This window comes from Procambarus clarkii, chromosome 86, assembly GCF_040958095.1.
Source record: "Procambarus clarkii isolate CNS0578487 chromosome 86, FALCON_Pclarkii_2.0, whole genome shotgun sequence".
In the NCBI taxonomy this organism is placed as follows: Eukaryota; Metazoa; Arthropoda; class Malacostraca; order Decapoda; family Cambaridae; genus Procambarus; species Procambarus clarkii.
This window is the reverse complement of record NC_091235.1, coordinates 4,480,574-4,495,157: the sequence shown is the minus strand read 5'-3', so window position 1 is coordinate 4,495,157 and position 14,584 is coordinate 4,480,574. Positions and strand designations below refer to the sequence as shown.

Below are 14,584 nucleotides of genomic sequence, written 5' to 3'. Positions count from 1 at the left end.
TTAGCCGTTTACCAGTATGACCGAAAGTGGACGTAATTTGAAAATGAGCAAAATATATGAAAATAAATTTGGGATTTTTTTTTTTTAACAACAGTAAGTTAAGGGTCCTCTGATAGGTTAGGCGGGCAGGAAATTCTCATAAAGTGAACATCATTATTGTATGTGCCTCCCAACCCACTCCCATCCACAACTTAAGGACAGGTTCGACAAAGATTTTAAATATGAGAATAGTTAAGCTATAAGATAACGGATACAACAAGGCTAGTACAGTAGGCGGAGCCTTAAGAGCTAGACCTCACGTCCCAGTAGTCACAGGTAGGTGAGCACAAACGAGCGGGTGGGGGGGGGGAGGCATCAACCCCGAGATAGAAGAGGGCAATATAGTGTAAGAATATATTTAAATATTAAAACTGTGCTTTCGTCCAATGTTTTAAAATTCAGCTACTGGGAACCAAAAGTTGCAAGTAGCACGGACTATGGTGAGCCCGTAGTGGAATTACCTGGGACAAGAGCGGGGGTGTAATTGTCCGATCAATCATTATAACCACATATATTTATTTATTTATTTATTTGTTAATTTGTTTATTTATTTACACAAGAAGGTACATTGGGTTGTGAGAGTACATAGCATTGGTGTTCTTACATTCTTGCAAAGCCATTAATGAGCATAGCATTTCTGGCAAGTCCATTTCTGGCAGATAAAGTAAGAATATATAAAAGTACGTTGTAGCCAAATTTAAATTTAACATTATAACTAAGATATAAATTGATGGTGTTGATTATACTGATGAAGGTGCACGTCTTAGGTGTTGAAATTGGGGAAGTGGGTACCACAAGATACAGTGTAAGTTTGAAGCTCAAATTTGGAAACTGAGGATGAAATTAGGTACTCTTTGGTTTTACTTTTGAATAAAGCATAGTTTTGAGAATTTTTTATTTATTTATTTATAAATATATTTATACAAGAAAGCACATTAGGTTTGTGAGAGTTCATAACATTGGTGTTCTTTCAATTTTGCAAAGCTACTAACACCCCTAGCGTTTCGGGCAGGTCCTTAAACTAATAAAGTTTATTAAAAGGTACATTGCAGCAAAATTTGAATTTAACATAATAAATATAATATACATTGTTGGGGATTATTACACTGGTGAAGTTGCATGTCAAAGGTACTAATATTAGGGAAGTGGGTAACACAAGATACAGTCTGAGTTTGAAGCACAAGGTAGGAACCTATGAGGATGAAATTAAGTACTTTTTGGTTTTGCTTTTGAATAAGGCAGAGGTTGGACAATTTTTTTAATTCATTAGGGAGTGAGTTCTGTAGACTGCGTCCCTTTATTTACATGGAGTGTTTGCACAGATATTATATGATTTTATGGATATCAAAGTTATAATTTTTCTGCTGTGGTGCTCATAGGTTCTATTACGTCTATAAAGGAAGAGTTTCAGCTCAGGATTAGCATTTAGGAACAAGGTTTTGCACATGTAAATAATACAAGAGAATGTGTGGAATGAATGTGTGTTGAGCATGTTTAGGGATTTAAACAGGGGCTGTATGTTACCTGAAGACAGAGTTTGTTATAGTTCTGAAAGCAGTTTTTTTCTGGGTGACAATGGGCTTGAGGTAATTTGCAGTCGTTGAACCTCATGCACAGACATCGTATGTAAGATAGGAATAGATTAGCGAGTATTACATGCTATTACATATTAGCAGTCTCCGTGGCGTAGTGGTAAGAAGCTGCCTGGCGTTCCGCGAACGCTTTGTCCTGGGTTCGTATCCTGGCCGGGGAGGATTTACTGGGCGCAAATCCTTAACTGTAGCCTCTGTTTAACTGAACAGTAAAATGGGTACTTGGGTGTAAAAATGATTTTTCGCTGGGGTCGTATTCCAGGGAACATAGGATTAAGGACTTGCCCGAAACACTACGTGTATTAGTGGCTGTACAAGAATGTAAGAACTCTTGTATATATAAATAAAAAAAGTAGTATAGAGGAGAACAGAGTTTGGAATGTAATATATGATTTTAGAGAATGTACCGACAATTGCTGAGACTTTTTTGGCTATGTGTTGTATGTGGGTGCTGAAGTTTAGTCTTATCTATGTATAGGCCAAGGAGCTTTCCCTCATTTTTTAAATAATGTCTTCATTGTCTATCTGAAGGTGAATTTGGTTGGATGATTTACTTCTAAATAAAATGTAGGTCTTCTCAATGTTTAGTGGGAGTTTGTTGGTTGACATCCATGAATGTACTTTTCTTAATTCGTTATTTACAATATTATTTAGTGTGTGTGTGTGTGAGAGACCTGGGGTTTGAATAGATGAAGGTAGTATCATCAGCAAATAGTATAGGTTTAAGAATGTTGAGACATTTGGCAAATCGTTGATGTATATAAGAAATAGGAGAGGTCCTAAGATGCTGCCCTGTGGCACTCCTACAGTTAGTGTTAGAGTCCGAGAGGAAATGTCATTGATGGCTACATATTGACGTCTGTCATTATGGTATGATCGAATATAGTTCAGAGCAAGGCCTCAGAGTCCACTGTGGTGAAGATTAAGTAAGAGGTAGTTTTGGTTTACCGTTATCTTGAGATGATTTCGGGGCTTTTTAGTGTCCCCGCGGCCTGGTCCTCGACCAGGCCTCCACCCCCAGGAAGCAGCTCGTGACAGCTGACTAACACCCAGGTACCTATTTTACTGCTAGGTAACAGGGGCATAGGGTGAAAGAAACTCTGTCCAATGTTTCTCGCCGGCGCCTGGGATCGAACCCAGGACCACAGGATCACAAGTCCAGCGTGCTGTCTGCTCGGCCGACCGGCTCCCTACCAACCCTAAGGTGTACCCTTACCTCCCTACCGCACCAAAGGTGTTCCTCAGGTCAATGAAGAGGCTAATTGGGAACTCATTTTTGTCAAGGGATGTGTAGAGTATATCAAGCAGACTAATGGTATCATTGATACTATTTTGAGGAATGGAAGCCAAACTGGCAGGGACATAATATGTTGAATTTTACCAGGTAGGAGTAGAGCTGTTTGTAAATCATATTTTCAAATATTTTTGATAGTATCGGTAGATTTAATATTGGTCTGGACTGTAATTGTTTATGTCAGCTGTCTCGCTTCCTTTATGAACTGGCGTTACTCTTGTTTTTTTTTTAAGGATATCAGAAAAAGTATGACACTGGAGATTTATTTAATAAAAGAGCTATGGGTGGTACAAGGGCATGAATGGCACGCTTATATACCGTAGATGGTATTTCACTAAGATTCCCAGCTTTGGTTTTAAATTTGTGAATGACGGATATAATGTCTTTCAGGCTGACTGGCAATTATATTTGTAGAGATTATATGTAGACATATGTAGAGAAACTCCGCTTTATAAGACCGATGTACAGTGCTACTCAGGAGTTTTCGTGTACGGTTAAAAGAATCTATTCGTCTATACAGAACATCAAGTCTTGTTGCTTCATATACCATGCGTTTTCATTCTCAATCGTCACTCAACTTTTTTTTAGGCTTTACTCTCTTGTCCGCAGATTCAGTCTCTTTTTCCATTTTATCATCATCCATTTGATTAACATACAAAAACCATCTCGATACATTCTCCTCACCTTTGCTATATTTTGTCGCGTGGGCGGTCACCACGCAAGATATTTCTGTCGACAGCACAACACGTCTCAAAAACTTCTTCCTGGAGATCCTCTGCTATTCATCTCAAGAGTTTCAGTTATCTTTAAATGTGTTTAGACTGGTGGAGCTTCATTATATACAGTTCATCTAACTAAGGTCAGGTGTGCACATACCTGTTCAATTGAATCGGTCCCAGCTCTTTCAAACGGCGAGGTATGACATTTCCTCATGCTTTTATCACAGTTCTACTTTTTATTATGGTTTCAAGTCCAACACTTATCACAACCAGAACGTCAGTAGACAGACATAGAGGGTAAATCAAAACAACATGGGGGAGATTTCCAAATTGCATAAAACTTTAATTAATTATGTCATGAAATGAAAATGAAAAATAATATAATATAAAGTCTCCAAACAACAAAATCGTTTACCAGGCTATTTCATGATAAATGGCTCTCCTCTGTCACTTCATTAGATTCAGTTAAAAGTATTGAATAGTGAACAAAGATTGGTTGATTGATAAAGATTAAGCCACCCAAGCGGTGACACGGGCATGAATAGCCCATAATAGTGAACAAAAACTTTGGCTTTCTGATTAATCAACTGACTAATGAGTTTAACATTCATGACGAATTAATACTATAATATTCTTTAGATCAGATTATGTGCTAGTCTAGTTTCCTGTGAGGAACGTTTATTTATTTATTTATTTATATACTAGAAGGTACATTGGGTTTATGAGAGTACATAGCATTGATCTTTTTACATTCTTACATTCTTGTAAAGCCATTAACACGCATAGCGGTTCGGGCAGCCCTTATCATAGAAAACGACAGTAAACTACATTATTCACATAGGCTCTATCTACCACATGATTAGTCTATAATAATATCAATATGCAAATTTGAATTTAATTCAGTGTGCCAGGGGACAAGCAGCCAGAGTATATTTATACACGTTAGGCTTATATCGAGGTCCACCCCCCCCCCTCAAGGTCGAATTGCTGACCCCCTCCCAAGGTCGAATTACTGAACCTCCCTCCCAAGGTCGAATTATTGAACCTCCCTCCCAAGGTCGAATTACTGAACCTCCCTCCCAAGGTCGAATTACTGAACCCCCTCCCAAGGTCAAATTATTGAACCCCCTCCCAAGGTCGAATTACTGAACCTCCCTCCCAAGGTCGAATTACTGAACCCCCTCCCAAGGTCGAATTATTGAACCCCCTCCCAAGGTCGAATTACTGAACCCCCTCCCAAGGTCGAATTATTGAACCCCCTCCCAAGGTCGAATTACTGAACCCCTCTCCCAAGGTCGAATTACTGAACCTCCCTCCCAAGGTCGAATTATTGAACCCCCTCCCAAGGTCGAATTACTGAACCCCTCTCCCAAGGTCGAATTACTGAACCTCCCTCCCAAAGTCGAATTACTGAACCCCCCTCCCAAGGTCGAATTATTGAACCCCCTCCCAAGGTCGAATTACTGAACCCCCTCCCAAGGTCGAATTATTGAACCCCCTCCCAAGGTCGAATTACTGAACCCCTCTCCCAAGGTCGAATTACTGAACCTCCCTCCCAAGGTCGAATTATTGAACCCCCTCCCAAGGTCGAATTACTGAACCCCCTCCCAAGGTCGAATTACTGAACCCCTCTCCCAAGGTCGAATTACTGAACCTCCCTCCCAAGGTCGAATTACTGAACCCCCTCCCAAGGTCGAATTACTGAACCTCCCTCCCAAGGTCGAATTATTGAACCCCCTCCCAAGGTCGAATTACTGAACCCCTCTCCCAAGGTCGAATTACTGAACCCCCTCCCAAGGTCGAATTATTGAACCCCCTCCCAAGGTCGAATTACTGAACCTCCCTCCCAAGGTCGAATTACTGAACCCCCTCCCAAGGTCGAATTACTGAACCTCCCTCCCAAGGTCGAATTATTGAACCCCCTCCCAAGGTCGAATTACTGAACCCCTCTCCCAAGGTCGAATTACTGAACCCCCTCCCAAGGTCGAATTATTGAACCCCCTCCCAAGGTCGAATTACTGAACCTCCCTCCCAAGGTCGAATTACTGAACCCCCTCCCAAGGTCGAATTATTGAACCCCCTCCCAAGGTCGAATTATTGAACCCCCTCCCAAGGTCGAATTACTGAACCCCTCTCCCAAGGTCGAATTACTGAACCCCCTCCCAAGGTCGAATTATTGAACCCCCTCCCAATGTCGAATTACTGAACCCCCTCCCAAGGTCGAATTACTGAACCCCCTCCCAAGGTCGAATTACTGAACCCCCTCCCAAGGTCGAATTACTGAACCCCCTCCCAAGGTCGAATTACTGAACCCCCTCCTAAGGTCGAATTACTCAACCCCTCTCCCCTCAGGATGCAACCCCACAAGTTAACTAGTGGCTACCTACTTTCTGCTAGGTGAACAGAAGCATTAGGTTTTAAGAAAGGCGTCCAACCAACCCTGGATTCGAAGCAGGAACTCTCGATTGTAAATCTAGAACGAACTCGACTACTAAAGGGGCCTTCTTAATAATAATACTAATAAGAGCCTCTTATAATAGCTTAATAGCAAATAATAGCCTCTTACCTCATGTATAGCATATATGGGTGTATGCATTAAAGCAATAATAGAACCACATATACATAACAATGTAGCAGAATAATCTATGTACATTTGTATATAATGTGAACGCATCGTTACATGTTTGGAAATAAACAGCAAGCATTCAAAACTCAACTGGAAAATCCCTCCTCCTAACTCCAACGTCTGAAGAAAACATATGTCATGCAATACAACTATGATCATGAATAATATCAATAAACAATTTATAATTGTCCCAATGGGTAAATGTCTAATCAAAGGACTTTATCGCACATGTAATAAGGTGCTCCCTTTTATTGAGTCACTACCCTCCGACCCATACAAATGCCAACACAGAAACGTATCCTTAGTTCAAGAACGAGATGTTACCCTTCCCTCACGAGGTCCTTTTTCTAGTTTGAAATCTGTCTTTAAAACACAAAACCTTAAACACCTGCAGGCGATGAGTCACAATAACGTGGCTGAAGTATGTTGACCAGACCACACACTAGAAAGTGAAGGGACGACATTTCGGTCCGTCCTGGACCATTCTCACAATCGACTTAAGAATGGTCCAGGACGGACCGAAACGTCGTCGTCCCTTCACCTTCTAGTGTGTGGTCTGGTCAACCTTAAACACCTCCAGTTCGGATCTCCTCTCCTGGAATATACATACAGTATATACATATTACATACACGGTTGATCACACCACAATGGTGACAATGAAACTATCACTGTATACACACGATGTCAATACTGAAAATATCTCATGTGTGATGTAAGGCTCATCTCGAGCCTTACCTAGCCTAACCCTCTCCAAGATGCTGACTTTCGCTCTATTGGTTAAATATTGCTCTCTCATCCATAAAAGTTCCTATCTTCTCAGTAAAGTCTCCGTGTACTTATGTAAGCATCTACCTCAGTATCTTAGTAAAAGCTTACTCATATGTATTATTTGACTCTGTTGTCTGTAAATATAATGGTAATTTCATTAATATTAGTCAGTTATTAGAATTAATTAATTGAGTTCATGTTTTTCCTAAGTTTATATTAATTATAGGATCATAATTAAACTATTTATAATTATCATTAAGATTATATTACTTTAAGATTATTTTAGTCAGTATTAATTAATCAAGATTAACCTTGTAATTGTTTGTCTTTATTAATTCCATAATCTTATTGAATATTATTATCAATCTTTCATTTTTACTTCTGTATCCTTCTTGTCTAATCACTGTAATCTTTATTTTACCTACATTTGTTTCTGTTATATGTGTATTTGCATTTATTTTTATTTTTTTGCTCTAGTTATTTTATATTTACAGCAGATTTAGTATTTTATTGTTCTATAATTGATTACCTTATTGTATCTTGACTCCATTGCATCTGCATGCAAGCTGGTATTGATCCTGAACTAAATCTGCTGTCACAAATCTATAATAACCAGCATATTGATCATCACTACTGCAGGTATTACACAGCAAACCTTGCAAAAAAACAAACTTTAAAATAACATTTGCCTATCAGTTTTCAACCAAAATGTCAGATTACTTGGTAAACATTTTGATGATATTAATGTACTACTCACATCACTAGGTACTAAACTATCGTTCATTATTTCAACAGAAACATGGCTAAGTAAAGACCATACCCAACTTTACAACTTAACTGGTTATAGAGCCATTCACAACTGTAAGCCTAATTTAAAGGGAATTAAAAAGAGGTGGCACAGCTATCTACTACCAAAATACCTTCATTTGCAATAGTGTCATTAGTGATAGAGACGACTACTGTGAATATACCTTTGCTCAGTTCTCTATTAAATCCTCCTTGACTATTGGAACTATCTATAGATTTCCCTATTCTAATATAACTGCATTCTCAGATAACCTAAGGAATCTTATCATAAATAACAATCTCAACAAGAATCATATCATTCTAAAGGTGACTTAACATTAACCTGTGTCAACAAAATAGCCCTTAAGTCGACTGTTTCCTAAACATCATGAACTCCGGTATGCTAATCCCCTCAATCACCAAGCCCACCCGAATCACTCAAATATCCGCTACTACCTTGAATCACTTATGGACTAACATAACAACTCCACTTTCATCTGATATAATCACTGACAGAACAACTGACCACCGTCCTACCTTCCTCAAAGCAAACATGGACATAACACCACCACATACCAAGAAACTTCCCTTGAGGTCGAAGGAACTTACCTTCAGTGAAGCAGCAATAGGCAATCGCACAAACGCACTTCACAATATAAACTGAGAATCCGAATTCAATAATACACAGGATATAAATTCATTAGCAAACAGCTTCCTTTCCGAAACCCTAAGCCACTAGAACACTCATTGTCCCCTCCTTACCAAGCAAGTAACTGCCAAAAGATTAAACAACCCCTGGCTCACAAGAGGCGTACTCAAAGCTATCAACAAGAAACATGAATATGAAAAAGAAATTAAGGTCGGAGCCGGTCGGCCGAGCGGACAGCACATAGGACTTGTGATCCTGTGGTCCCGGGTTCGATCCCGGGCGCCGGCGAGAAACAATGGGAAGAGTTTCTTTCACCCTATGCCCCTGTTACCTAGCAGTAAAATAGATACCTGGGTGTTAGTCAGCTGTCACGGGCTGCTTCCTGAGGGTGGAGGCCTGGTCGAGGACCGGGCCGCGGGGACACTAAAAAAAAAAAAGCCCCGAAATCATCTCAAGATAGGAAGGTTGGCCTAGTCACAAAAGAAGTAGTTAAGAGGTACTCATCAATGCTTACCAGCATAATAAGAAGAGCAAAACATTCCTATTGTGAGAATAGATTCAAAGAAGCAAAAGGCAACATAAAAAGCACATGGAGAGCCATCTCTAACATCCTAGGATCTAAACAACACTCACATAACCAGATAAAACTTCAAGGATGGTTATACACCTGCAACCGAATTTAATAGCTTCTTTTCATCGGTTGGTGCTAATCTTGCCAGAAAAATCCTACAGACCCAGACACATGTTACCACATATCTTACAGGCAGCTATCCAAACTCTCTTCTTTCACCAGTCAGCCCGACAGATGTTATGTCCATCATACACTCACTAATAACCAAAGTTGGGAACATTAGTGAAATACCATCTATGATATAAGAGTGCCTCCCATGCCCTTGCGCCACCTATAGTCCTGCTGTTCAACAAATCTCTAGTGTCAAACCTTCCCTGATATTTATTTATATATACAAGAGTTGTTACATTCTTGTACAGCCACTAGTATGCGTAGCGTTTCCTTAAAAGAGCACAAGTAACGTCAGTTCATAAAGGGGGCAATACGGCAGACATAATCAATTACAGACCAATATCAAATCTACCTTTAAACACAAATCCTGATCTGAAACTCTTCATTGACAGACATAATAGAACCCATAATACCACACCGGAAATAAATATATCTTTGATATCCCCAGAGTCAAACTAAATCTGTGTAAACACTATGCAAATAAAGGGACCTAGTCTATGGAACTCGCTCCCTAACAAATAGAAAAGCTGTCCAACCTATGCCTTATTCAAAAATACAACCGAAAAGTACTTAATTTCATCCTCATAATTTCCTACCAAGTGCCTTAAACTCTCACTGTATCTTGTGCTACCCACTCACCCAATATATGTGCCTAAGTCATTCAACTTCACTATTGTAATCACTGCTATCATCTTATATCATGGTAGTTATATTGAACACCTATTTTACTACATTATACCTAGATATAATCCTCAAATTACGCTACAAAGCACCTGTTGATAATCCTCAAATTTTACAATAATGTACCTACTAATCTTCGTCAAATTTTCTTACAACGTACCTGTTAACATTTCTAAATTTTGCTAGAAATTACCAACTTAAAATTATCTGTTAGATTAAGGACCTGTCCGAAACGCTGTGCGTGTTAGTGGCTTACAAGAATATAAAAAATTAATGCAATGTACTCTTTTAAACCTAATGTTCCTTCTTGTATATATATACTAGTATAAATAAATAAATAAATAAATAAATAAATAAATAAATACAAACTTGGTAATGGTCCAGGAGTGACCGAAACATCCTTATTTCTTCCGTCTTCTGATGTGTAGTTCGGTCATCATATCTTCAGCCTCGTTATTATGACACATCATCTGTATACTATTTATTCCTTGATTACAACTTCTACTTTCAGAAACAGTTCGGAAGAATAATGAAGTGTCTTCTTAAAGAATTGGCGAATCAACTAGATAAACAACGGGAACAACTACGTATACAAGATGAAGAACCAGATAGTTTGACGACATTTCTGTAAGTATGAATTTCTTTGGCAGCGTGGCAGCGTTTGTGATAGTCGAGGGAAGAATTAATTAAAAACGTCGTTAGATGATTAGGGCTCGATATAAGTCTTTACTGGCTAAACTATCAAGAAGTCCGGCAGTCTAGAAGACAGTCTAGAAGACTGCCTGAAACGCTTTGCGTAATAGTGGCTTTAGGCATTGTATGTACTAGCTCTATCTATAAATCCATCAATGTTTGTATCACACCTTGTATGTATGTACTTTACCTGAATAAACATTTCAATTTGAAAGTATTTTTTTTACTTGGCGTTTCCAGCATCGTTGTAGCATTTTGTATTCGATGCAACCAATTACTATAGCCAATTCAGAATCGGAAATTAATTATTATTAATTCAAGCCTTTGAAGTAGTATAGGGATAAGTTTTAAGACATCTCAAAAAGAAAATTTCCATATATGGCACTAAATATCAAGGTTATAAATGTATAGATAGTTGAAGATACTACAAACATATTATATTTCCCATGAAATTGTCATGTAAGTATTGTGAAATGTTGCATGATGATTTGTTTTATTTTCTTAGGTGTGGATTTCGTCAAACATTGGAGAAGATACTGAATGAGATTATTTGGCGTGAAGACCGCATTTCCCCACAGAAAACTCTGGCAGGAAAACGTAAAGACTTGCAGGAACCAGTTCGTCTTCATGTTTCACTGGAACCAGTATACCCTCAGCCATTGCAGGTCCCAACACCTCTTCAGGGATTGCAAATAATATTTCAGACATCGCCAAACCCAGTGCACTCTCAGCCATTACCGACTCGAGTATGCCCCTCAAAATCTCAAGATCCAAAATGCCCTCATACATTGCAGGACGCAGTGTGCCCTCAGACACCGCAGGACGCAGTGTGCCCTCAGATACCGCAGGACGCAGTGTGCCCTCAGACACCGCAGGACGCAATATGCCCTCAGGCACCGCAGGATGCAGTGTGCCCTCAGACACCACAGGACGCAATATGCTCTCAGACACCGCAGGACGCAATATGCCCTCAGACACCGCAGAACGCAGTGTGCCCTCAGACACCGCAGGACACAATATGCCCTCAGACACCGCAGGACGCAGTGTGCCCTCAGACACCGCAGGACGCAGTGTGCCCTCAGACACCGCAGGACGCAGTGTGCCCTCAGACACCGCAGGACGCAATATGCCCTCAGACACCGCAGGACGCAGTGTGCCCTCAGACACCGCAGGACGCAGGCTGCCCTCAGACACCGCAGGATGCAGTGTGCCCTCAGACACCGCAGGACGCAGTGTGCCCTCAGACACCGCAGGACGCAATATGCCCTCAGACACCGCAGGACGCAGTAGGCCCTCAGACACCTCAGGACGCAGTGTGCCTTCAGACACCACGGGACGCAGTGGGCACTCAGACACCACAGGATGCAGAGTGCCCTCAGACATCGCAGGACGCAGTGTGCCCTCAGACACCACGGGACGCAGTGGGCACTCAGACATCACAGGATGCAGTGTGCCCTCAGACACCGCAGGACGCAGTGGGCCCTCAGACACCACGGGACGCAGTGGGCACTCAGACATCACAGGATGCAGTGTGCCCTCAGACATCGCAGGACGCAGTGTGCCCTCAGACATTGCAGGATGCGGTGTGCCCTCAGTCATCGCAGGACGCAGTGTGCCCTCAGACATCACAGGACGCGGTGTGCCCTCAGACACCGCAGGACGCAGTCTGCCCTCAGACATCACAGGACGCGGTGTGCCCTCAGACACCGCAGGACGCAGTCTGCCCTCAGACACCGCAGGACGCAGTGTTCCCTCAGACACCGCAGGACGCAGTCTGCCCTCAGACACCGCAGGACGCAGTGTGCCCTCAGACATCGCAGGACGCGGTGTGCCCTCAGTCATCGCAGGACGCAGTGTGCCCTCAGACATCACAGGACGCAGTGTGCCCTCAGATATCACAGGACGCGGTGTGCCCTCAGACACCGCAGGACGCAGTGTGCCCTCAGACACCGCAGGACGCAGTCTGCCCTCAGACATCACAGGACGCGGTGTGCCCTCAGACACCACAGGACGCAGTGTGCCCTCAGACACCGCAGGACGCAGTGTGCCCTCAGACACCGCAGGACGCAGTGTGCCCTCAGACACCGCAGGACGCAGTGGGCCCTCAGACATCGCAGGACGCAGTGGGCCCTCAGACACCGCAGGACGCAGTGATCCCTCAGACATCGCAGGACGCAGTGGGCCCTCAGACACCGCAGGATGCAGTGTGCCCTCAGACACCGCAGAATGCAGTGGACCGTAAGACACCGCAGGACGCAGTGGACCGTCAGACACCGCAGGATGCAGTGGGCCATCAGACACCACAGGACGCAGTGGGCCCTCAGACACTGCAGGATGCAGTGGACCGTCAGACACCGCAGGATGCAGTGGACCGTCAGACACCGCAGGACGCAGTGGACCGTCAGACACCGCAGGATGCAGTGGGCCGTCAGACACCACAGGACGCAGTGTGCCGTCAGACACCGCAGGACGCAGTGGACCGTCAGACACCGCAGGATGCAGTGGGCCGTCAGACACCACAGACTCCAACTGATACTCAAGCAGTTTCAGGATCGGATTCCTCATTCGAGGGCGTGTCTCCCCTTTCTATGCGTTTTATGTTTGGATCTTATTCCTTTGAGAGTAAAGTAGAACTTCCACCACCATCTCCCTATGGGAAACCAGGTTCCCCATACTCTACGTCAGACAAGGAATCTGACACATCGAGGCAACATTCACCAGGCAAGGAATTCATCGAAGGTAATCATCAAACATCTCTAAGCAAGAAGCAGACTGAAGAACCAAATTAAACTTCATTTAATTAGTTTGTCAGAGACGAGAATGTAGATTTCACAATTATGAAAGAAGCCGTAAATACTATAAGAAATTAATAAGAAACCATTAAATTATTCATAAACTTAAGCTTATTAAAGAAAGGGCTAATACAAAGAAAGTAACACCATAATTTATCATTGATAACTGCTTGTCATTAATATTAAAAGGTTTAATTCTTAACTCAGATTTCTTCCAGTTTCTAAGGAAACTCAGTGATGCTTATTGTTTATTTTTTGTCTGGTATTTAAACTATAAGTTGAAAGGGCATGTGAACTCTCATGTAAATTGTGAGCATTATAACTCGGAAGTTATATTATTTTCAGAATAATAATGTTCTTACTTTTAATATGTACGTATCAGTATGGATGTTGATATTTGTCCTCAGGTAATAAACTAAAGAGTTAAGTTGAAAAGGCATGTCAGCTCTATGTGAATTATGAGCATTATAACTCGTTGGAAGTTAAATTATTTTCAGAATAATAATGTTCTTACTTTTAATATGTATCTGAATGGATGTTGATATTTGTCTTCAAGTAATCAGAGCAGAGGTGACTTTCAAAACACTTTAACCAACAATTGCTACGGGTTTAGGCAATTTTTCCTTACTTTAAGGTTAAAAGTAATATGATAACCTGTCGTTTATTTGTCAATAAATGTAAATCTTATTTCCAACAAGTAGATAAACAATGGATATAAATACACGTTTTGCTTCATTATACATCAATAAATTATAATGTAATATTTGTTTATGTTATTAATTTGTTACTCCATGTTCACATATTAATGCATATTGTTCTTTCTTTGGTGTTGGTCTGTCCCTCTAACCCATTAAAATGCAGCCTAACACCCCACCATTGACTATACTATACTATAGTTGGGTAATCGCAGATGCCAGAATTACATCCCCATAAATGTTTCAAAAGGGTATGTGGGCCTGCGGGCCGCTTCAAGCATCAGTGTTGGATCAGGTTATCACAAAGACCTTTGTGATTCAACTATAAATCCAAAGTGCATTTGGATTACTGTATCAAAGCATGGGGACCACTATCAGAAAAACATAGCTTCTCTGGAGAAAGTGCAACAAGTCATTCCAAAGCTAAGTCGACTTATCAGAAAAGGTTGAGAGCCACAGGCCTAACAGCACTGCAAACCAGGCCTGACGGCGGATCTCATTGAAATT

At 41.4% G+C, this 14,584-nt stretch overlaps 1 protein-coding gene across 2 annotated transcripts in view; it reads left to right on the top strand.

Annotated features, from left to right (window-relative positions):
- LOC123769020 (cell surface glycoprotein 1) overlaps nucleotides 1–14,145 on the top strand; it is a 26,841-nt gene extending 12,696 nt beyond the window's left edge. For both annotated transcript variants that reach the window (XM_045759980.2, XM_045759972.2), the window contains exons 5-6: nucleotides 10,409–10,524; nucleotides 11,096–14,145. In XM_045759980.2, coding sequence (XP_045615936.2) covers nucleotides 10,409–10,524; nucleotides 11,096–13,379 — 2,400 coding nt within the window. In that variant the 3' untranslated portion in view covers nucleotides 13,380–14,145. The remainder of the gene's footprint in view (nucleotides 1–10,408; nucleotides 10,525–11,095) is intronic.
- The last annotated feature ends 439 nt before the right edge of the window (nucleotides 14,146–14,584 follow it).